The following is a 26048-nucleotide window of genomic DNA, read 5'->3' as shown; positions in this document are numbered from 1 at the left end:
GGCAGGGCTTATAACCCCAAGGCCACGTGGGCCAGATCTCAGGGCGCCCAACGGTCTTGGAGCCCGCCCCCACACTGCATCAGAGATTAGCGTGCCCCTCCCCTCCCAGGGGAGGACAGACTGACAGGAAACCAGAGACAAGGCTGGGTATTGGCAGGAGGGGGGCTGAAGAGACCATCTCACACACCACCGTGGGCAGGTGGCTTCCGGGACCCCAAGCCTGCCCTTCCCCCATGGCACCAGCTCCAGGGGATGGTTCAAGAGTCTGGGGCTCCTGTCAGGGCCTTCATTGAATGCCCAACACACAAAGTTCTGAATTCCAGCGCAAGAAAACGGCTTTTTCTCTGAGCCCCACCCCCACTGACCCCAACCCAGAAAATTCCCTTCCCTTCAGGACAGCAGTGACGTCCGGACAGAGCTGTGGCTTCTGTCCACACGCTGCCCAGAGGCCGCACAGAGGGGCAGATGCAGAAGGCAGTCTGGGCCAGCACATCACAATGCCATCCAGGCAATCAGGTGCTCTCAGTGCTCCACAAAGCCGCTCCTCCTGTAGCCCAGCCTGCAGGAGGCAAGACCTGCACCCTCAACAGAGTGTGGGGGTCACACTTGGGCCAGTGGGCCTGTTGGCCCTAGACTGGGCATTCACGCTTCCCTCGGGGTCTGTAGGGATACGAGGGCAGGGCAGGGCAGAGCGGTGGTGAGGACTGGGGTCTCATGCAGGGCATGGGTGCCATTGGGCTTAGAGGAGTGGAGGGAAAAGGTCTGAAGGGAGGTTCTGGCAGTCACCGGATGTGGGCATGGGGCCCACCCACCTGCATGCTACCCCCGCTTTCCCCATGGGGAAGGCAGGAAGCTGCCCATCCCAGGGTCTCTGGCTGGGGGAGGGGAACAGGGTGAGGGTATGGGTGGGGAGAGGGTTGGGATAGGCTGGGTCTAGGTCACACATTTTCCCCACATTTCTCCAAGCCTCTCAGTGGGGTTCACTCTGGAATCAAGAGGAATACATTAGGGGTGGCGGTGGGGAAGAAGTGGACAGGAAACACCCAGATTACTGCCCAGAAGGCCATGGGCTTCTTCTCTGGGTCCCCTACTCAGGGGCAGGCCCACACAGACTTGAGGGGACTCTCCAAGTCAAGGCCCAGAAGAGGACTGGCATGGGGGTGGGGACAGCAGAGAGGGGGATGGCCTCCCATCCTTTCCTTCAGAAAGGGTGCCCCTTGGCCTGGAAAATTATTACCCATTCCCAGGACCCTTCACCCACTAGGACCTGAAGAGAATGGTGAGGAGAGCGGGCTGGCCAGAAATAGGACAGTGCCCCTTTAACAGACCACCGCTGCTCCAGACCCTGGGTGGAGGGGAAGTGGCTGCCCCAGGCGATAAGAGGAAAAGAATATCAAAGTTGTGCAGTAACCTGGGTTCCTGGACCCCCACCCTTCAGGGCCCCTCCTCTTAGAGCATCTTGCCCCCCCACCCTCTGCCTACCGTGCCTCCATGGTCACCACCTCAGAGGTGCTCTGTCCCAACCGAGGAGAGTCACGGGCTGGGAGCCAGGGGGCCTGGCTGCAGGGCCCAGGTTTGCCACAGACCCCTCAGCCTGTGACCTGCAGCGAATCAGACCGGAGTCTCCTTCTGAGGGACACACTCAGGCCCCCGGAGCCTCCCATGCAGGCCCCCTCCAGTCCCGAGCAGGGCAGGGCTGTCCCGAGGCCGGCTGTCCTGCAATAACAGAGCCGCCTTTCCTCCATGTGTCCTCGGTGCCCCGGGCCAAACACCACCACCTGGCTTTAAATTATTTATTTATTTTAATTTTTTGTGGGGATGGAGTCCCAGCCTCTTCATCCATGGAGCTTCTGGAGGGGCTGGGGGAGAAAGATGAAAATAAGGGAGCACTCAGGGTGTCAGCACCCTGGAATTCTCCCCAAGTCCAGCGATGAATCCCAGCTCTTCTGGGCCTCAAAGCAGGAGCACCAGGACAGGGCCAGAGACAATCAAGGAGGAGGAAGGGGCATGGCCAGAGATAAGGGCACCGGACAGTGAGAACCATGCAGCTGAGTGTAGCAGGGACGCTGGACTGAAGCCCTGCTCCGGGCTGGCCGCAGGTGCGGCCTGGGGGCTGACAGACAGGAAGAGCAGCAGGGGCCTGCCTGGGCTCACACACACACGGCCCGAAGACCCCCAGATATTCATTTCACACTCTCCTTTCCAGAGAGGTGGGGTGGGCCCAGAGGCACACAGACACCCCGTGGGTGGCACCCCAGCTCGGACCTGCAGACACACCTGGCCGAAGGCCCGCTGCACACTCCTGGACACATCCGCCTCCTCCCAGAAACTCCCAGGAAGGTTCACTTGGGAATCTGAGGCCAGTGTTTGAAAGGGCACCTGCAGAGCATCGGGGATGGCTTCAGAACACGGGCACTGTTTCGAGAGAGATGTGACCTCCCACTCCCGCCTCAAAGCCGCCTGCTGCCTGAGTTCCCCAGGATGAGCAAAACTAAACAAACCCTCGGCAATGGCCAGCAGCTAAAAGAGGAGGTGGCTGGGAGAGGGTGCCTCTCTTGGTAGAGGAGTGAGTTCAAGCTGACTTTTCAAACTCCACCCCTTGGCGGGAGGTCTGGGCTCAGCTGGAGACTCACTGGGCAGCCTGAGCTCACGTGGACTCTGCTATAAAATACTCCATGCTCTTTTCCAGTTCTGACATTTTAAGACCAGGGATTGAATTTCTGCTCAGAGGTAGCAAAAGGGGAGAGGGAAGGGGAATCCAAAATAAAGAGTAGGGGTGGGGTAGTAACATCAGAAATAAACTGGGAATATTGCGGCCCCAGGTGACAGGTTGAGGTCTGGGCTTGAGATCCTCACAGCGCCTCACTCCCAGCCCAGCCCCGCTGGCCTACGAGACAGCCGTCTTTGCGTGCCATGCCAAGGCTGTGGGCAGGTAAATGTGAGCCTGAGGAGAAAAGGGGACAGGACTGGTCTTCAGGGATTCCCAGTCCGATAGGCAAGACACAGACAGGTGTGCAGGGTGTGCAGGTTTTGTGTGTTGGTGTGAATGAGCAATTATATGTAAAGCAGGCACGGAGCCTCAGGTCTGATGGGGAACACGTGCCTTCTACTTGAGCCAACACCGAACCTGAGAGCAGCGTAGAACACAAATATACACCTCCATGTGTACCTGCATCTTATGAAATTATACCATCAGGTGCAAATTAGCCCTGGGTGGGGTTGAGGGTCCCATGGGTTGGCCTGATGGACTCTGCAGTGGTGACATCAGAGTCACAGGGGGCCCATCGGAAAAGGCTTTCCAGGGGAAGGGAATGTGGACAGAAGAGGGTTTGGAAGAAGAGGAGTTAGGATAGAAAGTGACTAAGCAAAGAGGGGGAACAGGGAGAAATGGTCTCTTGAAGGCCTAACACCTGCAAAGGAGAGCAGGCTGGGAGGGTGGGAGAAGTGACCGAGGGCCCTGTCTGCACTTGCAGGCGGAGAAGAAAACCAGGCCTTCCCCGCAGCTGCACAGCCAGCAGGCTGCACTCAGCAGGCAGGCCGAGATGGCAGCTCAGATAACCTGCCTTGTGAGGAGACAACAAGAGCGAAGCCACAGGACCTAACCACTCACAAACAGGAAGTCAGAAGGCAGAGCAGGCCCGCCCTCATGGGAGTGAGGCTTGGGGACAGGCCAGGCCACAAAGGAGGGAAACTGAGCCCCCAGCATTGCAAAATAAGGCCGAGGACAATTGGAGCTGATAGTCTTAAATGTTGGGACCTTTAACCACTTTCCCCGAAGGGGCTGCCAAGGGAAGCAGGTGCTGAGAGAGGAAGTGCCTCAAGACTCTGAGCCAAGCCCGTGCCCCCTGCAGAGATCATCTCAGCACCTAAGACTCCGGAGTCCCCTGACTCACCTCAGAGCCTTGGGGAGCAGCAGGAAGGCTGAGGGGCCCCGAGGCAAGGAGGGCGGAAACACTCTCCCCTCGGCCCTGCCTGCACTGCCCAGAGGTCCTCCGGGTTTACCTTCATCCTCCCTCCCTAGCTCTACTCTGGGAGAGGCAGCTGCAGTGCACCCTGGGAGGCCAGCTCTGCTCTGGGATGGGGTCCGGCTCAGCTCTCCGGATCACCGGAGTATCCAAGGCATTTAAGCAGCAAAGTCAGACAGCAAACTGGCCGAGTTGGGAAACTGGGCTGCAAACCCAGAGAGAGGCCGTAGGCAGCCTGAGGTCACAAAGCAAATTAGGACTAAGTTCAAGGTTTTGTCCACAGCATCTGGGAAGAGACAGAACAGGCGGGTGGGAAAGGGGGTGTGGAAGAAGGCCACCCTGACCACTGCTGTGGGAGTGGCCTTAAAACCAGAAGCATGTTCCACTGTGAACTCCTAGGAACACTAGCAAGGACATGAGAGAAAGCAGCTCCCTCCTTCCTCCCGCCACCCACAGGTGCCTGGGCTGGCTTGCAGAGCTGCGCCTGCTCCAGTTTTAACTGCTACAAATAACTGCATGTGTGTGTGTGTGTCCAGAAAGCTGAGCCAGGCAGGGCAACCCTGCCCGGAAACTAGTGTGATCTTTCATTGGCCTAACTCTCTACCCCCAACATCAGGATCAACAAGCAGGTGGAGAAACTAGGGGGCAGGAGACCAGGGGTCCATTCCTCACCCCATGGCTATTTACAATTTTGGGCCTGTCACCGAATCTGCCCCCAAACCTCCAGCTTTTGTGTGTTCATCTATAAAACTGAGGAGTAATTTGACCAAAGGGACTGTTCATACTCTAGAAAGTCCCCGAGAGCAAGTGGATCCAGGGACCTCAGAAGAGGAAGCAACAAGGCCTGTGTTCCAAGAACTGCCCAGCTACTGTGAAGGCCATGGATTTTCCCAGCGAGCTGAAGGGCAGACCTCGGTTGGCTCAGAGAAAGCAGGTGGCTGGGAAGGGATCTGGTGTAAAATTCTTTCCTTACGGTGGCTGGAAATGAGGGGCAACAGGATGGGGGGGACTCCTTTGCCAGTCATCCCTCCTGCCAGCATCCTGCCCACTCGGGATGCCCCAGAGCCCGGGGACAGAGGCAGAAGGTGAGGGGTGGGAAGAACAGAGGGCTCCGTGAGGACTCTGGGCTTTCTCCCTTCTTCTGCTCAGCCCACACCCTGAGCTGGGGGCAGGGCAGCAGCAGAGGCATCTGGAGAACTTTATAAAGCACATTCGATCTGAATCTCATTTGATCATCAAGCTGACCCAGTGATGGGAGCGATGGTACCCCATGTCAGAGATGAGGAACCAGAATTCAGCAATAAGTTTCACCTTCCTGAAAATCAGCCAACCGTCCAGTTTCTGTCCCCCTAAGGGATTCAGTTCCAAGTACCCTCCAAAAAGGACAGCCCCACAGACATCGGCGGGGAGACCCCACAGACAGTGCGCACGCAGTGGTGTCTCCTCACGAGCCTGGGAGCAAGAAGGGAGTTGGAAAAAGCAGGGTTGGAACTCAGGGCAGATTTCCCTGCCCCCAGGCTTGTGGGTGGGGGAGCAGAGGGGCCTAAATGGGTACCCAAGTGGTCTGTACAATCTGTCCCACAGCAATGGCCACCTGGCTAAGCAGTCAGATGGGGGACGGTTGGCCATGAAGGCTGGAGCCCCAGCAGCCCCAGCAGCAGCAGCTCACAGCACTGGAGCCGTTAAAAAGTGACTCAACCAGAAAGTGCGTTTGAAGCGACGCCCGCCAGGGCCCCAGAGCCAAACCTCAAAAAGACGAAGTGAGAAAGACAAGCCTGCGGGGGCTGGGCTGGGGGTGGAGGCCTGGCCTGGAGCCGCCTGGCCAAATAAGGGCAAATGCTCACGGGCCGGCCAATGGGGCTCAGGCAGCCCTGTCATGGGGCTGTGGCTGCAAGAGGGAGGAGGGGGGGAGGTGAGAGAACTGGGGCAACACGGGGCTGGGGCTGGGGGCAGCAGGCCCAGGTCCTCCCAGAAGGGTCCAAGGGTGAGTGAGCATAGGGAGGTATGGTGGCCTCCATCCCCAGAGACCTTGGTGCTGAGGTTAGGAGACCTGTACCTTCAAGAGCCCCACCTGCAGGCTGGGGCTCCAGAGGACAAAAGGAAGACAAGGAGGACCCCTCACTCCTGCCCCAGTTGTGGGCTCTGACCCCATGTGTCATGGCAGAGGGGAGGCCATTGGGACGGCCGGGCTGCAGCGCCACTGTAGCCTTGCCTGGCCACTGCCCTTGGGCAAGTGAGATAACTGAAACTCAGCTTTCTCATCTGTGAAAGGGGAATAATGCCTCACAAGATGGCACTGAAGATCAAATGCAGAGACCAAGGTGGCCAGTTTTGAATCTGGCAATGCCATACTGATGTAACAGAGTATTATTGTAGCAACACTGGCCCAAGGGCTGCTCCTCACTCATATTCTTGCCTCCTGGTTGCTGGGAAAGATCCCTCTGCAAGGACACCATGTTGTTCTCAATTCTGGCCTCTAGTGTCTATAATTGGAAGGGTGCAGAAAGCCTGAGGGCTCCTTCCAATCTAAGCTGCATCCCGCCAGCTGCACAGGCAGAATGGACATGCCCTTCCCAGGCTCATCCACCAGGGACATGGCGTGTCCACCTGAACCTCCTCCATCTCATCTTCCCACCAGGCTCCGCTGAGCTCCAGACCCCGCCCCCATCTCCCTGCTCCCCTGGGGCGCAGGGCTGAGGAAGTGAGTCTACTCGGCTGCCCAGAGAAAGTGCCAGTGCGCAGCTGTCTGCATAGGGGGTGGCAGCCGCTGGCTTCTCCCAGAGCCTGTGATCACTCCGTTGCCTCAGGCCTCCCCAGGCTCTTCTGGGATCACAAGCCCCAGAGGAAGGCTGGGCAATGGCTGCCACCCTCTTTCTCCCTCCCAAGCATGGATTTGCATTTCCCCCTCTGCCCTCGCTACTCAAGGCTACTCAAGCCCCCAGGGACAGGTGACAGTTAAACCCCCTCTTCCGGCTAGTGGCCTCAGAGCACTCATTTCCTCCCAGGTACTTTCCGGGATGGGGGGCTGGCATTGAAAGGGTGGCAGTTGCTGGGTTTGCAGAAGAAGGAATGAGGAATCCATTCGGAGAGAAGCTGGGGTGCCCCCACCCTGGTCCTTACCTTCCCTCCACTTGTCTCTGTAGCACAAGAGCTGAGTTCAGAGGAAGGGGAGTGTACAGGTGGGAAGCAGCAGATAGGAGTTCTTGAAATGGGCCCGCTGGCCCCATTGGGGACTTCTCTCAGCCCCAGGCCTCCCTGAGTGCTGTGGGATGGACCCCAGAAAAGCTTGGGCATCAAATCCTCTGTCCATGATCCCATAATGCCTGCCATCCACTCAGGGGCAGGTTGAGAACAGGAGTGCCGAGGTCTAGCAGGGAGATGCTGTCCATCACATGTCTCAGAGGACCCGGCATCTTGGTGCCAGCAGCACGGGGCACTCAGTTTCTGCTTTCTTGGATCTTAAAGTAAAGAGGATCACCAGCACTTACAGGCAAAAGGCATGGAGGCAGGCAACGTAGGATAGACCGAGCACCAGGAACCCCCTCTTCAGGCCCGGCTGACCACTGTCTCTGAGACTCAGTCTTCTGTCCCGTACAGCGAAGGGCTGGCCCAGGTCACGGTTCTCCCAGGCCACCTGTACTCTCAATAATCTGCCTTCACTTTTTCTATAGGCCCAGCACCCTGGACCTCGCCCTCCATGGCACAGGCCTCTGAACCCCAAGGCCTGGCAGGCAGCGATGTGCTTTCTTCTTCAGTCTAAGCCTCCCTGGCCCACCCTACAGCAACTTTGACCAAACATGGCTGCCTGTTCTTTTAGCTCAGACAAGACTGGAAGGGGGGACAGCCACACCTGAGCAGCAAACGTGACCCCTGCCTGACAGGCTAACATGAATCCAAGAAGTAGAATATAATCAGTCCCAGAACGACTTCACCACATGATACAAAACTGGAGGTTTGTGACAATGACTTTGAGCCAAGTAGAGATAAAACCACATCCAGAATCTCCTATCCAAAGAGCAAGGAAGTATATATTTAAAAGAAAAAAGACTGAAGTCATAAAAAACAATGACAGAACAGAGATGACAATAAAAAGCCATGTACTTGCAGGAAAATGCTTCGGTTTTGGTCTACTTGTATGTGATGGGACATCTACTGACCAACAATTCTAGAGGGATGATAGTCTTTCCACGCTGACCTAGAACTTACCTAGAGGTGGACAATTTGGGGTCATGACAACCCCTCAGATACACTTTTACTTAGATTCTCAAGTTGCTTTTACCTAAATTAATGTGTTTGAGCCTCACAACTACCCTAAGCCAGGATGGCCATCTGCATCTGTAAGGGAACTTTTGAGATATTATAACGTACAAACAGAAAAGTTGGTACAACACAAACTGTTGGTGTATAACTCAATAAACTTTCAAAAGTAAACCCACCTATGTAACCAGCATCCAGATCAAGAAAGAGGCCATAACCAGCCCCTTGGGAGCCCCTCGCGCCCTTTTCCACCCCCACCTTTCACAAGCAACCACTGCCCTGCTCTCTGACACCAAAGTTTTGCCCACTGCATTGCATAGAGAAGGAACTTTGTTTTAGAGCAGTAAAGCGACTTCGAAAAGTCAGGGCTGGTGGGTGCTGAAGGCAACAGGGCTGGGTGGCAGGGACACCCCCCTAGTCAGATATGTGCATTTGTGTCTCAGAGTTTCCGTGGGTGTGAAGGTGCCATAATTGGGCTGCAGATGGAGGGAGATGGTGAGCAGGAAAATGCGTGAGAGTTTAGGGGGCATGGGGCAGAGGTCAGCAGGTCCCTAGGAGCTGCTGGAGTAGAACACAAGCTGGGCCAGGAGGGAACTGGAGAACTGGCCGGTTCCCCAGGGCTCAGCACTGGGATCCTTGATTCTCCTTCTTGGGCCATTTCCCCACACTGCCTCCCGATCTGTGGCTGATTTTAGACTTGGGGACTGGAGACGTGGGTGGCAGGAATAGGGAGGTTGGGAGCACTCAAGGTGCAGGGCGCGTGACTCTCACTGAACAAGCTGAGGCCTCACGCTGGTTCCGTGGAGTACTCAAGAGGGGAGCAGACCTGCTGCACTTGGGTGTAACTTTTGGAAACAGCAGCCCTAAATCGGGTCATAACTAAGTCACTTTAACTCTTTGTGCCTCAGTCTCTTTGTCACTATGTAAGGATGATAACTGTGGCACAGGGGTTTTGTGAGGATCAAATAAGATAATAGACATAAAAGCCCTTTTGTCAACTTTAAAATGCTATTGAAATGAAAAGCTTTACTGAGAGCAACCTTGCCCAGACTCCCAAAGTGAGATGTTATTGGTCTGTTCTTAAACATTATCTGACTTTTTTATGCCCACACAGAGATCAGGTGTCGGGAGGGGACCTGTGGATTCAATGGCAGGTTACAGACAGGCTGGGAGTTAGAAGGCGGTGGTTATACCCAGAGCAGTGAGGCCTCCATCCCCAAACTGGAGAGCCCAGCCTGGATTTAGGCTTTCCTCAGCCCTTTCCCATTACTCTTGGGGAAACCACTCCCCTCCAAGACCACAGTGGTCTGACCCCTGTTTTATCAGCTACCAATCCCGGTCTTGGGACGGGGCCCCATTCAGCAGTGCGCTGCTGCTTAGCCTCTCAGTTTGGGGAAGACGCTCCAACCGCAGACTTTTGACGGGTGGGGAGCAGAGAATGAGAAACAAGCAGGCAAGAAGACAGCCCGGTCACTATTCTGTTTCTAATCTGCTTGACTTGAGCCCGTTCTTGTTGAACTAGGAAGGAGCCTTGCCTTCCTGAAGGAGAGAAGCCAAACTAGAGAAAGAGACCAAAATCCTGGGCAGGCTGGGGCCTCGGACAATGGGGCCAAAACTCTGACAGGCTCAGTGAGCAGGGCACAGCCCTCGTGCCCGTAGAAGTACTAGCACCTGAAACCTCTTCTGTACAGCATTGCTCTCTCCCAGGGAGCCTTGAAGAAGTAACAGTTCGAGTTTCTTCTTTGAGGAGCTCTTTGAGCTTTTTTGAGCTTCCAGCAAGGCATGGGACTCCAGAAATTTATTACCTCTTTGGGCTGCTGAGTGGCACCACAGGCAGGTTCGAGGACCAGAGAAAGCATGGACGCAAGTTCAGAAGCAGCTCACTTGGCCCACTGAGTCTTTAAAATCCGGTCACTGCAACTGGCCACCCCTCCCCCACAACCACTAGTGCCTGCTCTTTCGCTTCCTGCAGGGCTGACAGTTAAGGCCCCGGGCTCAGTGTGGGGCTGAGGCAGCCTGAGTGTGGTTACTTGTGCACAGCTCCTCTTGCCTCCCCTCCCCACAACTGTTTCCATTCTCACCAAGCAGCACGTCCGGGTCAGACACGCAGGGCAGCCATCGGGGCTTTCCAAGGGACTTTTTGAGAAAGCCAGTGAAAGTTGGGTGTTGGCTGCACTGCCTAGGCCCTCTTGCTGCAACCCGCTTCTTCCCTCTGGGGTGTAAGCCCTAGCCTGGAGGGGCTGCTTCCAAAGCTTTCAGGCTGAAATTGGACAGCAGAAACCCTCAAGCCTTGGAGCCCTTTCAGTTTGCTGGGCTGGAAAAATCCTTGAAATAACTCAGCTAGTATTGGAGTTTACAGACCATTCCCTTAGAATCCAAACGCATGGGAGATAATGGTTCTGGCGTGAGGACATGTGAGTGGTGGTATGAGCAGCCTGCCAACCCCAGCTTCCCTCCCATAAGCCTGAGGACGAGGAACGGGAGGGGGTGGTCACTTGAGTCAGCATCTCTCCCTCCTTCCCACACTCCAGGCCACAGGTAACAAGATACTGACTCACTAGCAACCCCAGGTGGCTATACACACACAAAGCCCTAGCACAGGCACCTGTGCTGTTGAGTCAGAGTGCACCCTGCAGTGGTGGTTCTGGGCATTTCCCCCCAGTTTTGACAGTGCACCTATTGTTTATATTGAAAAGTGGCTAATGAAAGAAGAGCAAATGAATTTTCCTTTTGTAAAACTTAAGTCATAACCCTGACTGGTGTGGCTCAATGGATTGAGCACCAGCCTGCAAATCGAAAGGTTACTGTTTTGATTCCCGGTCAGGGCACATGCCTGGGTTGTGGGCTAGGTCTCCAGTTGGGGGCGTGGGAGAGGCAACCAATTGATGTTTCTTTCCCTCTCACTCCTTTCCCCTCTCTCTAAAAACAAGTAAAAAATAAAACCTTAAAAAAACCCCCAGAATTTCCACATTGCTTCCTTTTTAATCACAATCCTGGGGTAAACAGACAGAGTAATTGTTCTCATTTTACAGATGGAAACCATGAAATCTAGCACAAATAAAAATGAGGATACTGACAGGACTTTCTTGCAGAAATTTAAGAAATTGAGAATTTATGATAAATGTTTAATTCCAAGACAAGTAACTCACTTTAGCCAATAACATGACATTATTTATGGCCGCCTATTAGGCCAGAGAGAGGAAGCAACCCACCTCCTATGGAGGCACGAACTAGCCAGACTGTGGCCCAACAGCCACTGGAGGGTCTCCAGTGAGGGAAACGGGGTAGAATGGGGGTAACTGGGGGAAGGGGAGGTCACAGGTGCCACTGGGTGGCCTAAGTTATAGGAAGAGCAATAAAAAGAAAACAGAAGGAAAAATAAAAGTATTAAACAAGGTCAAGTGGCAAAGCATATTAAGTCTCAGAAAATTAAAAGCCTAGGTGTGCTGTGCCAGGTCTAGAGGACAGAAGGTGGCAACCTCCAGACACTGTAACTCCCAGGATAACAGGAACGCCCGGGCTCGGGACAGCAGACCTCCCAGTGAGACCCAAGGAAGCACACTGCAAAGGCTGCAACCCTGGAGGTGCAGGGACAGCAGGGGCCACTGCTGCTCTGGGAAGGTGCTTAAAAGGCAAGAGAGTTCTTACTGTGCCCAGATAAGAGAACAGAAGGAGGAGGCAAGGCATCTGTCACAGGCTTTGGGTTCGTGTTTATTGGCATTCCATAGAGTCCTGCCCATGGGCAAGGAGGCAGCCCTGGGCTGCCGGCAGGAAAAACAGCCTCTTATTCCACATTCAATTCACTTAACCCATGCCACTGCCACCCCTCATGAGTAGTCCAAAGAAGGTAAAAGAAGGTAAAAGGGCCCAGGAACATGCTGTGCTGCTCTCAAGTCTGCTGAGCCTCAGAACTGGAGAGCGAGGAGTACTTGAAGTTCTGTCCATTTAGTTTCACAATAAATAAGCAGAGGCAGGAGATGGCGGCAAAGATGCTGGCAGCCACACATCTTGCTAGGTCTTTATAGCTGTGTCTCTGGATTTGTAGGCAACTCCTCGACTTTTCAGCTCCCGCACGATTCCTGTGGTAGAAAAGAGCTCTGTGAGTGAAGAGGGTAAGAAAAGTCCTTCCGCTACCATTTTGCAGGGAGAAGGGAATTTCTAGACTGCACATCAAAAGTCCTGCTTGGTTGGCTCGTTGCTACTGAAGATCCAGGCAAGTGTTTGACAAGGACTTCATAACAATGAGACGAGAAAGAGGCTCACTGTAGTTGTCAAAGCAAGGATTCTGGAGTCAGAATGCCTGGGTTCAAACGTACTAGCTGGGTAAGTTTGGGCAAGTTATTTAACCTCTCCGTGTCTGGGTTTCCTCGGAGTTTGTGAGGACCAGTGATTAGTTCACATAAAGGACTTCCACAGAGCGAGGTGCAGTAAACGAACATTGGTGGGTATTATGACCGTTATTACCTTGGGGCAGGCGACCAGTGACGGACACTGCATACACACCAGGCTTAAAGTTACCTGAAAAAGAGAAGAGACTGCAGTGACAGTCACTAAAGACAACTGACCAAATGGAGGCCAAAGCTAAAAAATTTTTTAAAATGCTTCAACTCCAAAAGAAAAACAATCATTTCTTCTGGCTACAAATATTAAATGACAGGACACAGGACGCTTTCCTTGTCTGTCCTACAGCCCAATCTTTCTCACTCGAGGCCACTTACCCAGTGATTTAAGATTCCCCCACTGCACTGAGAGACACCAACAATACCAGCCCAGGATGAGGAGGAAGGGAGCTACTTACTGACTCGCTGCCACTTGGAGACCCAGCTGTCCTCTGGACTCATCATAGCAATGATTCTAGGAAGGGGAAAGAAATATTCAGCCAGAGAAGAGAAAGACGGAGAAGTGCCCTTTACTCTGTCCCCAGCCAGCACAACAGTTCAAGGAAAGGAAACCCAGGACTGACTGAAACTTTGATTAGGTTCCTTATTAAGTTTGGGTTTGGTGCCAAGGCTTAGCAAAAGTGACTCCATTTTGTCCCCCCTCCCTTTTTAAACTAATTAACAAACAAACAAAGGGACTACAATATCCTGTGTGCATACGTATATGTAGGAAGTGCTATGACTTCTTTTTTTTGCCCAATCCTTTATTCTTCCTTAACAGAAATCAAAGAAGAAATGAAGTTGGCTCACCTTGAAAGAACTTTAGCAAGTACTGGTTAGAGCCCAGTTTGTGTGTAAACCCTTAATTGGCCTAAGGGCAAAAAAAACAACAGCACCTTCTTAACCCCTAAAGAACACTGTCCTCGGGCTCCTATCCAGGGAAGGAAAATTGAGATCTGGCCACTTATGTTTACCTCATTTCCTCTTTTCCCCACTGGACAATCTGGATAAGGATCAACTTTTCTGACAGGGCCTCTTAGAGATACCTACAAGCATCAACTTTGGGGCAATAATTTACTATCACTGTACCTTCTTTTCTCTTCATGCATTCAACAAACATTTATTAAGTATCCATGACCTTCCAGGCCCTGTGCCAGGTCCTGGTGCACCAGGTAACAGTCCCTACCAACAGTAATGAGCTGACAGTCCAGTGGAAATATAATGAAAGCCACACAAGTTCTTTTAGATTTTCTAGTAACTATACTTAAAATAGTAAGGCAAAAAGGTAAAATTAATTCCAATAACTTATTTCACTTAACCCAATATATCCAAAGTATTTCACTCTGGCATGTAATTAATACAAAAAAAAAAGATTATTTTGCATTCTTTTTCTTGTGCTCAGTCTTTGAGATCCGGTGTATATTTTACATCTAAAGCATATCTCAATTTGGACTAGCACTCAAAGCCACAAATGGCTAGTGGCTACTGTACTGAACAGTGTATCCCAAAATAACTTTGAGATCAATCAGGATTATGGTCTCAAAATCTGCCCCACATGTACTTGGAGGTGTGGGGTGGGGAAGGGGCTTACCCATCAAAGGAAGAGCTGGTGCAATCGTATACCATCTCTCGGTTACCCTTCATCTGAAGGTATGCATCACAATTGTCACAACCATCATATTCAAACTGGTCTATAGTCTGCGAGGGAAAAATTTTAAGAAAGAAAGTGAGCATGAACAAGGCCAAAAGAAAAAGCAACTTTCTCTACACTTCTACGTGGTCAAGTAGAAGGCTCCCTATGTTGGCTCTACCTCCTCAGGTCTCATCAGGTCCCCCACTCACCAATCCCATAGCCCCTAAGTTTCATCCTCACGTTCCTTCTCTTGTTCCCAACTGCGCTTTACCTATTCCTTCCCCTAGTCTCCTCAGGGTCAGGCACCCTCTTCAACTACTCCTTCGGCTACTGATGCCCACCCCACCCTTTTTTGACTCCCAGTGTCCCTCGGATCCAACAGAAGTTCACTGAACGTGTGTTAAGGGTCAGGCCGGTGCTAAGAGCCGAGGATTCAAAGGCATGGAAGGCTGCCCCATGCCTACGGCTGCAACATCTGTTCCCACCAATGTAAACAATGGCCTCCTGCAGTTTCTTCCCACATCCCGTTCTACCCACTTTCCCCAGCTTGGTCCCCCATTGCCCCTACGACCAGGTCTCCGATGCATACCTTGACCAGCGAACATAACAAACAAGCCCGGAGATGCCGCAGGTCCTTGGGCACTGTCTCCAGGGCCATCGTCTCCGACAGAAGAACAGCGATACTACCACTGCGGCCTCATCCGCAGAATATAAACAACGAACTACCCAGAATGCTCACCACTTCCGGTGCCTCAGACTTCCGCTTCCGGTCGGGGAGGCACCATCTCTCCCTGCGCCTTCAGAGATGGTTTCTCCCGCCTGGAGGCGGGGCCTGCCGGGAGTCACCTGGGCCAGCGTGCGCCCCAGTCACCTGGGCCGGCGCGAGGGCGAGGCCCGGACTGCCGTTGGGCCTATGGGCGGGGCCCGTGGAAGAGGGGCAGAGCGCCCGGCGCCTGCGCGGGAACAGGCGGCCGAACACTCTGCGGCGCGGGCCTTTTGATCTAGGCGGCGAGTACCTAGCCCCCTCGCAACCCCCCCTACTCCCGCCCGCCAGTCCTCTTAGGAAGATCCCAGATGACATCCGAGAATCTTTTTTGTCCTCCCATTTTGACAGTGCAGGGTCGGAGTCCACTGTCTTCCTCTGGATTATTTCTGCAGAAGCGAAGAGATATCCTGGGACAGCCCCCCTCCCTCCCATCTGCGAGAGCATTCATTATAGGTGTCCGTTTGCTGTCCACAGGAATGCTGGCCTATGAGCGGACAGCAGAGCGGGGGAAAAAATGCATATTTAATGACTTAAAACTGTTTACCTACATTTCCTCTTTGCAGTTGATAATTTCGTGTAGCTTTTAGCATTTAAACAGCTTTATTTCAGAACATCTGTACAGGATTAAGTATCCTTTAATTATGTATTTTTCATTTTACCCGTAGAAAGCTAACTGCCCTGCTCTGTGGTTCACAATTGGGCATCACACAACCACCACCCCTACCAAATCTTTCCCAGGAAGCGGAAGAAGGAAATGTGCTTTTTGAGGACAGCAAAGGCCTCTCCAGGTCCTGTGGAATTTCATACCCGCACAGCGCCGCAACAGTGCCCGCGAAGGCAGAGAACAGACGTTCGTGTTTATCTGATTGGAGCTCTGGGGTATGGACGGTTTCAGGCCCTGCTGGTCTGCCCTCCCAGCTAGGCCCCGTAATTGGGACTGAGCTGCTTCAAGGCAGGCCTGCTTCCGGTGCCTCCCGTGCTGTGTTTGGCTGGGCTCTGCGACTGGGGTTAGGAGGTGCGCTGTCACTGAATACCTCCCCCTTCGGAACCCGCTTTCCCTCTGTTATCTCAGCGGAGCACTGCAACAACTGTGAAGTAGACCCATTTTATGGGTGGAGAAGTGGGGCACAGAGTATTAGCCCTGGATCACGGAGAAAGTCACTGAAGTATCCTAAATTCGAGTGTGAAGTAAACGGTACAGTACTGATACAGACTGAACCACAGTGCGAATCCAGTCGTTCTTTCTCCCTCCCTGATCTCATTTAACCATGTGTTTAGGAGGCTTACAAACCAGTTCTTGCTGCCAAGCCCACCACTCCACCCTATCGCTTCATAAATCAGAGCCTTGCCTCTGCTATCAGTATTTTTTTCTGTTGATGGAGAAGACGAAGTTGTTACCCTGAGTCACAGTCATGACAGAACAAAACCACAAGACCAAAATGCATTTATGGATAAATATATTAGCAAATAAATACATTTCTCAACATAGTGCCTGATTCAAGCGTCTTTCTGTCTGGTTCAGATATAAATAACCATGTGGGTGCCTAGGTGCCAGTTCCCCACTGACTCTGAGGGAAGATTCCCAGGTGGGGTCCTGTGCCCACTTTGCTCCCACATTCACATTCCAAATGGGATAATGCCGGAGGGGCCAGCAATGGTCAAGCTGCCCTGGGGTGAATGTCACCCTAAGGAGGCCCCTCAGCCCTTGCCCACTGGGTACCAGCTACTCAGACCAGACTTCCTGCTCCGACTCCACTCGCATGCACACCGTCCTGTGTGCCCCTGGCCTGTATGGCTTATACTGGGAAGTGGAGCCTCGGGGACATCTGAACCCAAGGGTCCCACTCTGCTTTTCCTTTGTTCCTTCCTGTTCCCCATCCCTGCTCTGAGAGAAAACTCGCAGAGAATTCACTGTTGTCCTTGGCCAGCTGTAATTCTGCCCTTTCTACCTTCATTCCATCTTCCCTTTCCCTAGATGAAGTCCAACAGAAATCCTCTTCTTTCTCCCCACATTGGGACTTTGAGATAGGAGATCTCCAAGGAAGTTATTCCCTCCTACTACCCCCACGTAACTCCTAGAGAAATTGGGGCTGCTGGAGTGATAAGGGAGTCTAAAGATCAGAGGCTTCACCCCAGGTTCTTCAAGGTGCTGTATCACCTCAGGGAGAGAATTCCATACTCTGGCTTCCCAGAGCCTCTCTCTTCTAGCTTAACATGGTGTATATGAAAATTAAGGACAAGAAGGGAAAAACATACTCCCTTATGTTACCAGGGTGGGTACTGCTTGGAGAAACTGCAGAGCTCCCCACTCCCGACTATTAGGGCTCAGGGGCCACCTATGCTCCTGATCATTTTGCAAATAAGGAAAGTAAGAGCCAGGGTTACTGCTGATGCAGCAGCCTTATCAAGGAGGAGCCAAAGCTGGTGTGCAGGATTCACTCAAGAAAGGAGGTGAGAAGGGGTCACACATGCATTCAGCTGGACCCATTGGCTGGTATAAACATGAGACTTGGGATGAGGAAGACCTGCTGGGGCTGGGGGAAGGAGCAGCACCTTTATAACACTTATCTACCCATACCTAGCTTCCTGCTCTCAAAAAAAACAGCCTTCAAGGAAGCCCACACAGGTGGTAGCTGGCTCCCTGCTGGATGTGGACTTGCTGCACTGCAGGTGTGTTCTGCAGACAAGCTCTGGGTCTGGGAGCAGGAAACAACACCCCCTGCCCACCACCATCACCACTCCTCTTCCAGTGGTTCCAGGAAGTGTGGCGAAAAGAGGGGTGTTTTCTGAAACTCCTTCTTCTCTCAGGAGCAGGACTCCATGCCAGGTTGACCCGAGTTATCCAGAGCACGCTCGTGGTTGGAGGTAAGCCTGAACATCTCACACAGCCTGTTCACATAGCTCCTCCAGCTCCTCCTCCGAGCCTGCATTTAGAGAGGGGGAGGAAAGAGGTCAGTGAGGGTCAGGGCAGCCCCTGGCTTATACCACCTGCAGGAGAGAGAGTATGGCTGCGAGGGAACTACAGAGAGTGTGTCCAGAAGGGACACAAGGGAGAGAAAAACAAATCTAGAGGAAGAGAAACATATATAGCAACCAGTATGTTACTCATTTATTCACCCAATAAATATTTATTAGGCACTTATGAATCTGGCCTGCCACCATGTGTCAAATTGAAGACCAAAAGAATAAGCAGGGACCTGACAACCTTGTAGGAGAAAAGCTTGTGTGCAAAGGGCAATTATGCCAATGGGACAGGGCTGGTGAATGAAGCAAGGAGAGAGACCAGGTCCAGGTGGAGCAATCAGAAAGGGCTTCCTGAAGAGCAGAGATAAATGAGCTGGTTCTTAGGAATAGGTTAAGGACTAGAATTATGGGAATAGGAAGGCAGCAGAATATTCTAGGCTGCAGAAACTGCAAGAAGTGTCAAGCTAGTTCATCTAAACAAGGGGAGGGGTGGAAAATAAGATTGGGAAGAAAGATGGAGGTTAGATGGTACTAGAGCTTTGAAGGCCAAAGGAGGTTGAACTTGACTGTGGACAAAGCAGAACATTTGAAGGTTTCTGGGCAGCGTATCTGAGGCAGGTGACCCTGGCAGCAGCATGAGGGTAGGGCAGGGTAGCTGTGCTGCATGACTATCTGGGATGCAACACTGAACGTGCAGGGCTCAGCCTTGGGGGGGCCCTGTAAGAGGGAAGGCCGGAGCTCAGAGACCCTGCCCTGGATCTCTGGGCTCCAAGTAAAACATGGGCAGGGGTCCTAAGTACTGTACTGGAGAATAACATGAAAAAGCTTACAGAGATACAGTTAATAGAACCTGGTGTTGACTGGATTTGGGAGCAGGGAAAAGGCAGTCATGGAAACTCGTTCTGAATTCGGGAAAGAGGGGAGGTGGTGGTCTGTCACTGGCAGCACTGAGGGCACACACGTGACAGGGTCCACATGGAACCATTCAACGCATGGCCACAGCGTGCATTATGTGGCTCTGTGAACGCAATTGCAGGGCGGGGCAGAAGTACGTGTATACGTGTGAGTACCTGAAACACAGCTTATTCCTGTATTATTATTTATTATTGTCGTCTTTTCCATACAAACAACTGTAAAACTACTTTTGCCCCATCCCGTATTTTCTCTACTGTAAGTGTTTCTATGCCTGTCTCCCATAGACCTGGGTCTCCTGGTTGAAGTGTCCCATGTCCTTGGAGCCTAGCCTGGAATCCAGCACATATTCAGAAAGTGGGGGATGGGTGGAAGAAATGAATGAATAAATGATAGAAGCTCAGGTCCTGCCTGTAGGATTCCTAGACTCTGAGGTCTTACATTTCAAGACCTTTGAGTCTCCTTTTGGGATGGAGGGATCCTCCTAGAGAGGGCTGTAGGCAAAGAACTGTGTCCTCTACACAAAGGGAGAAGATGGGGAAGATCAGGAGGTAAAAGGCTCCGGAAGAGCGGAATTTGAGCAAATAAATATCAAGTTAAACCTGAAGAGTTACATGACCATCATTGCTTGTAATATAGTAACAGGGATGCACTGAGCCCCCAAGAAAATGAGGCCCACATTAACAAGAGTGCTTGAAAGGGAAGGCCTCGCTGTGCTTTTGCCCCAGGGGAGAGGAGAAAACCCAAGGTCCCGCAGGGCTGCTGGAAACCATCCATGACCTATTTTTCTTTTTGCATTATTCACATAGCTCTTCTCATGTGCCCTGGTATCATGGTTATTAGTAATTATTTCTCCTCTGTGCCCTTCTCACAGGCAAGAAACACTTCTTGGCCTTCCTTGAATTTAAAGCTAATATTGTGCTGTATGCATTGGTACAGCTGAACCAATTATTAAAATACTGAAACATTTCAGTTTGAGCTGCTGCCCCGGACCACCCCAAGTGCTTTCTAATGTCTCGGCCACACTAAGACTTCCCCTGAGCACTCCCTATGATCTGGCAACCAAGGAACAACACCTGGCAGAGCCGGGCACTCTAGCCAGCTTCGTGTGCTACGCCAGCTGTTCAGTGCTTTGAACGTCATGCCTGTTGTACCCTTCTCAGCTCCCATCAACCCCCCGTTGTCTGATTTCACTCATTCAGCAATATACAGCTCTGGTCTCCTCTCCCCACCATGCCCGCTTCCCCTGAGAACTCACCAGGCTGGGCTGGCAGCACCTGGCAGTGTGGGTAAGGGCATGGCCTGCCCTCTGGGGTGCCCGAGCTCCATCTGCAAGGCCCTTCCCCAGAGGGGTGTGGTCCCAGGGGCTGGCGTGGAGTCAGACACAACCACACGGGCTGTGAATTTGAGTAACAGTGGCCTGGGGTTTCTGGTAGCATCCTCCTGTCCAGGCCTGGAGGTCCACAGATCAATGGGTGAGTCTGTGGAGACCACGGGTTTGCCAGGCTGGGCTCATAATGGGGAAAAAATTGGCAAGCTGGGTGTGCAGTCAAGTCCTGGGGCCGAGAGGCTGGGGGAGGCTCTGCGGGACCCCCCCGCCGTTTCCTCTGTGGGTGTCGGAGAGGGAAGCTGGATTTCTGCAAGTGGAAGAGACTGCTGGGACTGGAACTAGAAGCATCTGTCAGGGCTGGGACTGGCTCTGTGAGGGCCCGGGGGCGTTGGGGGTTGGGGAGCTGGCCCGAAGAGGCTGCTGCGCTGTATCTGGAAGCTTGCTGATCAGGAGCCGGCGACTCTGGCTTAGGCTGTGGCCGAGGAATAGCAGGCCTGGACTGGAGGACCCCAGTTTCTGCACCAGGCTTCCTGCCATGCCACTGGAAGCGCTTTTTGTAGTGGTGGTGTCGATGGCGGTGGTAGTGGACGTGGCTAGAAACCTGGGCTTCCCCTCTGGGTACCACTGAGTCCAAAGAACGAGGCCTCGAGGTTACACTGGGCTGAGTCTCTTCCCCCTGAGGTTCCCCTTCCAGACTGCAGTATACCAAGGGGTCAAAGTCACTGCTCAGAGAGCTGCGGAAGGTAGAACTGCTGCCATGGATGCCCTGCAGGCTAATGTCTGTGCAGTTGACCACTGAGTCACTTGAAGAGCCATGACAAGGTCCCGAACTGGAGTCACTGGCTGGCCCATCTGCCAGGTAGCCACTGCGTTCTGTGCAGTAGCTCTCTGCAGACCCACTGCTGTCGTGAGGCCTGGCCCGGCGCGGGAGCGCTGGGCAGGTGGCAGTGTGCTGAGAGGTGCACTGGTGGGGGCTCAGACCCCAGCCCTGTGCAAAGGGGTGCTGGGCCACTGCCAGACGCTGCTGCTCGCCTGGAGCCAGGGGATGTGCAGCCCTGGGGAGGCGGTGGTGCCTGGGGCCCATGCCTGGCTCCTGGGATGGTAGGAAGGGACCAGGCCGTGGGGGCCGAGCCACCGAAGTCCGGGAAGGGCCCAGCAGGTAGGCAGCAGGGAGGTGGTAGTGGGCATGGCCAGGATGCTGACGGATGAGGTGGAGTCTTCGGCCTGGCTCCTGGTAAGATCGAGAGGGTCCCAGGGACTGGGGAAGTGAATCTCCCTCTGGAAGAAAGAACCAAGGGCACAGGCATTTGCACAAATCTATGGAGGTGCATTGCTTAGAAAGGTGGGTTATAGCATACCTGTTTGAGTCTGCACAGCCTTAGAGCTCAGTCAAAGTTCGGGGGACCGAGGGCATCCCTAACATGCAGGTGCCCTGGGACGCCCTAGCCCCCTCCAGTCAGGTTGTCCCCTAAGTTCCACTGTGCATGTCAAGCCCTGCTCCTCCCGCCAGTCAGTCAGGGCTTTTCACCCAGGGCCCCTGCAAGCCCACACTGTTCCTTTGGATGAATTAGGAAAAGGCTGTCTTTCCCTCAAGATACTTCATTTACCTCTTTTAGAAACTGTCATAATGTCCTGGTTTTGTTAGAATAGGATACTTTATTGACAGAAACTTGGAGTAATAAATATACACATTTAGATTTAGAATCAACAAAGTTGTCACAAAAATACAAATAATTTTTAGAATAATAAAGATGCCTACAATGTGAATGGCCCTCCCTCTTGGACAAGGCCTTTCTGAATAGTGCACAGCTCAAAGAACTATGAGACAGTTCTTTCTCCTCAGCTTCAAGGCAAAACCCTTTCCTACAGGGAAGCCATGCTCTAGCCCCGCCCCCAGCCCTGCCTATACACAGGGGAGACCTTGGCCCACCTCCTACCTACGATGTTGAACATGCAGAGGGGACAAGTCCGATGCTGATGGAGCCAGGGGTCCACACAGACACGATGGAATTCATGGAGGCACGAAATGACTCGAAGCTCCTGGAGAAAACAAGGGGGTCCAGACCAACGGTATCTGTAGCCACAGGACTGTCCAGGAACCAGAAGGTCCTCCTGACTCCCTCTGGCCTCTCCTTTTTGCTAACATCTACTTGCAAAAGACCTCCTAGTGGACTCGAAAAGGCATGGGCTTTGGTATTAGGAAGACCTGGATTTTGCCACTTAGCTGCATGACCTTGGGCAAGTTTCTTAATAGACAGTTTTCTGCTGTGCAGAAGGATAAAAAACTAATCTACCTTCACCCCTCCTGGTCATGAGACTAAGAAGAGATAATGCATCTAAGACACATGGAACACCCTCAACACACAGTAATAGTTCTCTTTCCCTGGAAGGCCAGGAAACTAACCAAACCCAGGGCTGTCCCCTACCTCTGCCGCATGCAGGGTACAAAGGACACAGGTGCAGCCAGAACACCCACACCGCCCACACAGGTGAATGGCGAGCTCTGCCTTACCTGGCCCTCAGAGAACTCCTCCAGGCAGATGGCACACACAGGGGCTGAACTGCAGCTGCTCCCTGAGTCTGGCCACTCAGCCCCGGGCCTTCTACAGCTGGCCCGGTACCTCCTGGTGGCCAGCTGGCTGATGGCCCAGGCTGTTCGCTGCTGCAGGGGATCCTGGGAAGAAGGGTAGGGCTCAGAATGGGCACCAGCTCCTCTTCCCTCACCCTTGGGCCCCAAGTTGTACTCAGTTCCCAGTCACCCAGACAGATCACGTGGTCAATTGACTCCCTTTGAGAGTTGGTCCCCTTCAAGTTCATATATCGCTCTGTCGAGTGAGCCAAGCTCCCTCGCCCCAATGGAGAAAGTTTTTATCCAGCCGCCTGCTGAACCTTTCAACTTGAATATCTAACTGGCACATCAAATTCTGTCCAGCCTCCTCCTCAAACACTCAATGTGCTGCAAACTGAATTCCCTAATCCCAATTAAGCACTCCTGACTACATACCTGCCCTCCCCCAGTCTTCCCCACCTCATAAATGGCAATTCCATTCTTTCAAATGCTCAGGCCAAAAATCTTGGTGCCATTCCTGACTCCTGTGTCTCACACTTCATGATCAACCTATTAGTAAACCTGTTAGCGCTACCTTCAAAATATACAGAGCACTTAATTCTCACCACTTTCCTAACCTCCCTCCCTAACCCAAGCTACCATCACTGTCACCTGGATTCCTGTGATAACCTCGGTTGGTTTCGCTGTTGCCAGCCCTGCCTCCCTGTAACCTAGTCTCCTCAAAGCGGCAGGAGGGATCACGTTAAAACTTCAGTCAGATCATGGTGCTCCCTCTGTTCAAACCCCTGCAGTGGCTCATTTCACCTGGAGTCAAAATGAAGTCCTGACTGGGGCCCGAAACAGCCTGGCACACCCAGGCCCTCGTGAACGCTGTCCTCACCTCCCGCTCTGCCCTTGCACTCCTCCCGTTCCGACCCCATGGTCTCCTTGCTGCTCCTCAGACATCCCAGCAGGCTTCTGCCGCAAGCTCTTTGCACTTACTGTTTGCTCCATTCATTCACTTGATCCCCAGAGACCCACCCAGATTGCCCCCCCACCACCACCCATGTAAGGTCTTCCCTATAATGTCATCTTCTCAATGAGGCTTCCTGGACTTACTTTTTAAAATTAGCTTTTTCCCCTTTGCATTCCTTCTCCCCCTTTCTATGTCATTATTTTCCCTAGCATGTACTGCCATATAAAATATAATATATTTTACTTATTTATTTTGTTCATTGTCTGTCTCTTCCCACTAGAATGATCCCCAGGGAAGGGATCTTTTGTCCTTTTTTGTTCCCTGCACCATGCCCAATCCCTGGAACAATGCCTGGCACATAAGATGAAGCTCACTGTGTTTGTTGAATGAATGAATGAGCAGACCTATGGAAAGAGGCTGCTGGAAATCAACAAAGTCAAATGCAGTGTATATAGATATCACCTGTTTCATGGCCATAAAGGCACCTTCTTTCCCCACTTTTCTTTCCTGCCCCCCACCATCCCACACACAAGCACATGCCCACCTCCACCAGGGAGCCCACCCTGCTCACCGGCCTGCTGTGGCGGGGGCGGCACCGGATGCGTAGCACTGAAGCCAGGATGACCACAAAGATGGTGCCCACCACTGTCAGGAGGATCCACACATCATAATCTGGCTGGGAGAGCGAGCAGAGAGGGAAAGGGTCATACTTCTGGAAGGAGCTGGGCCAGTGCGGCCGGAACACAGGAGCCCCAGTGACACACAGGTCGCTAAAGGTCCCCTTGAGTCTTCCAGTAGAGGGGGTGGGGTGGAAGGAGGCTGCAGGAGGTTAGGTGGGTCCTCTCTGCCCACAGGTACCCGTAGGAGAGGGTCCTCTGGCTGTCAGCTGTGAGAAGTACTATCTGAAGTCTCATGTGCTTGGGAAAAAAGGGAAAAGGGACCCCTCCCTGAGAGGTGGGAGCTACCCAGTGAGCAGCTGGGTGAGGTTTGCTGCCAGCAGAGAAACACCAGCCAGGGTTCAGGGGGTCCCGGGGCCCAGGGTTTCATTCTGGCTCTGCTCTGTGTCATGAAACCACAGAGCTGAAAGGAACTTTAGAACTCAGCTGGCCCAATCTGTTCTTCCTGCAGATGAGCCCAGAGAGGGAAGAAACTTGCCCAGAGGTAAACAGCTGGTGGATGAACTTGTACTAGGGGGTTTCTAAGGTCTCTTCAGCTGCAGGAGTCCAAGGGCTTTGGTGGGTGATGCCATGAGACAAGGTGAGGGTAAGAGCAGGTGCTGGGACAGGGTCTTACCCAGTGCTGCAGTGCTTACCCAGGCTGGGGGCTCCTTCAGCTCAATCCTCACGTGGGCCTTCCGGTTCTTGTACACGAACTCCATCAGCTTCTCGGCATCATGACCCCAGATCAGCACCACTGGCCAAGTCAGCCCTAGGGGCTGCTGCAGCTGCAGAGCAAAAGGGATCACAAGGGCTGCTGTGTCCTGGCTTCTCCATCCCCTGGTCGCTTTGTCCTCCTCTGTCCAGCCCCCTCCTCAAACACTCTGAAGTCCCTGGGTACCTGTTCAGCAGCAGCCCTATCCTCAGTGATGTCGAAGAGGACGGCGCTGGCTCCTCGCTCACCCGCCATTCGGGCCTGCAGAGACACACAGCAGGGGCCCAGCTGAGGTCAGAGAAGGACACAGCCCATCCATGCCCCGGCCTTACCTCGCCCACGCACCCCTTCCTGGGATCTTGCACACACTCACTGCACCTCTGCACACTCACACATAGGGAGTCTGTGGGAACAGGATCCCCTCCCTGTCCTGAGCTCACTCGGGTCCTGCTGCCTCCAAGGACCACATTAGTGCCTTTTGTAATGGAACAAGCCCTTACCTAGGGTTTAATGAGTGTCAGGTGGTCAACTAGGCTCTAAGTATGAGACCAAATAAGGCAGCTCCTGCCCTCAGGGTTCCACCAGTCTGCCTTTGGTAAGAAGTGTGAGAACAGATAGTAGGGAGTGACCAGCACCCCAGAAAGTGAGGGTGACCATTCCCCAGTACAGAGAGGTGGAGAGCTGCTTCAGAACAGAGTTGGGCTTTCTAGGGTCTAGCCCTGCCTGACAAGAGGAGCCCACAGGGCATCCCTCCCCACCCCCCCAGCTCAGGTGAAGTTCCAAGAGCCTGGGACACAGTTGCTACCCAAGGTCTCTGTGGCAGAGCCCCAGGCTCAGCCCGTCTTGTGGGCTCGCTCTCCTGGGCACACTCTAGTTTGTGGGCTCTTTCTCGGGCTCCAGTTCAAGGACTTAATGGAGTCTCTATCTAGTGCTTTATCCCTTCCTCC

At 53.0% G+C, this 26048-nt stretch overlaps 2 protein-coding genes across 3 annotated transcripts in view; both read right to left on the bottom strand.

Moving 5' to 3' along the window:
- Positions 1-11907: 11907 nt before the first annotated feature.
- SUPT4H1 (SPT4 homolog, DSIF elongation factor subunit) lies at positions 11908-14987 on the bottom strand. 2 transcript variants are annotated; one of them, XM_036033668.1, is made up of 5 exons: positions 14806-14976; positions 14193-14299; positions 13021-13076; positions 12687-12740; positions 11908-12301 (listed from the first exon to the last, which is right to left on the bottom strand). In XM_036033668.1, the coding sequence occupies exons 1-5, from the start codon at positions 14890-14892 to the stop codon at positions 12234-12236; spliced, it is 372 nt and encodes a 123-aa protein (XP_035889561.1). In that variant the 5' UTR covers positions 14893-14976; the 3' UTR covers positions 11908-12233. The 2 variants fall into 2 exon arrangements, with proteins under 2 accessions (XP_035889561.1, XP_028375818.1); XM_028520017.2 differs by having other exon boundaries at positions 11931-12301; positions 14824-14987.
- Positions 14988-16441: 1454 nt separating this feature from the next.
- Positions 16442-26048, bottom strand: part of RNF43 (ring finger protein 43) — a 57451-nt gene continuing 47844 nt past the window's right edge. Inside the window, exons 3-9 of the mRNA XM_028520128.2 lie at positions 25288-25362; positions 25043-25174; positions 24302-24406; positions 22719-22880; positions 22144-22246; positions 20135-21484; positions 16442-17924 (exon numbers count right to left, since the gene is read on the bottom strand). Coding sequence (XP_028375929.1) covers positions 17881-17924; positions 20135-21484; positions 22144-22246; positions 22719-22880; positions 24302-24406; positions 25043-25174; positions 25288-25362 — 1971 coding nt within the window. The 3' untranslated portion in view covers positions 16442-17880. The remainder of the gene's footprint in view (positions 17925-20134; positions 21485-22143; positions 22247-22718; positions 22881-24301; positions 24407-25042; positions 25175-25287; positions 25363-26048) is intronic.

Source organism: Phyllostomus discolor, chromosome 8 (genome assembly GCF_004126475.2).
Source record: "Phyllostomus discolor isolate MPI-MPIP mPhyDis1 chromosome 8, mPhyDis1.pri.v3, whole genome shotgun sequence".
In the NCBI taxonomy this organism is placed as follows: Eukaryota; Metazoa; Chordata; class Mammalia; order Chiroptera; family Phyllostomidae; genus Phyllostomus; species Phyllostomus discolor.
This window is presented reverse-complemented; position numbering and strand designations above follow the sequence as displayed.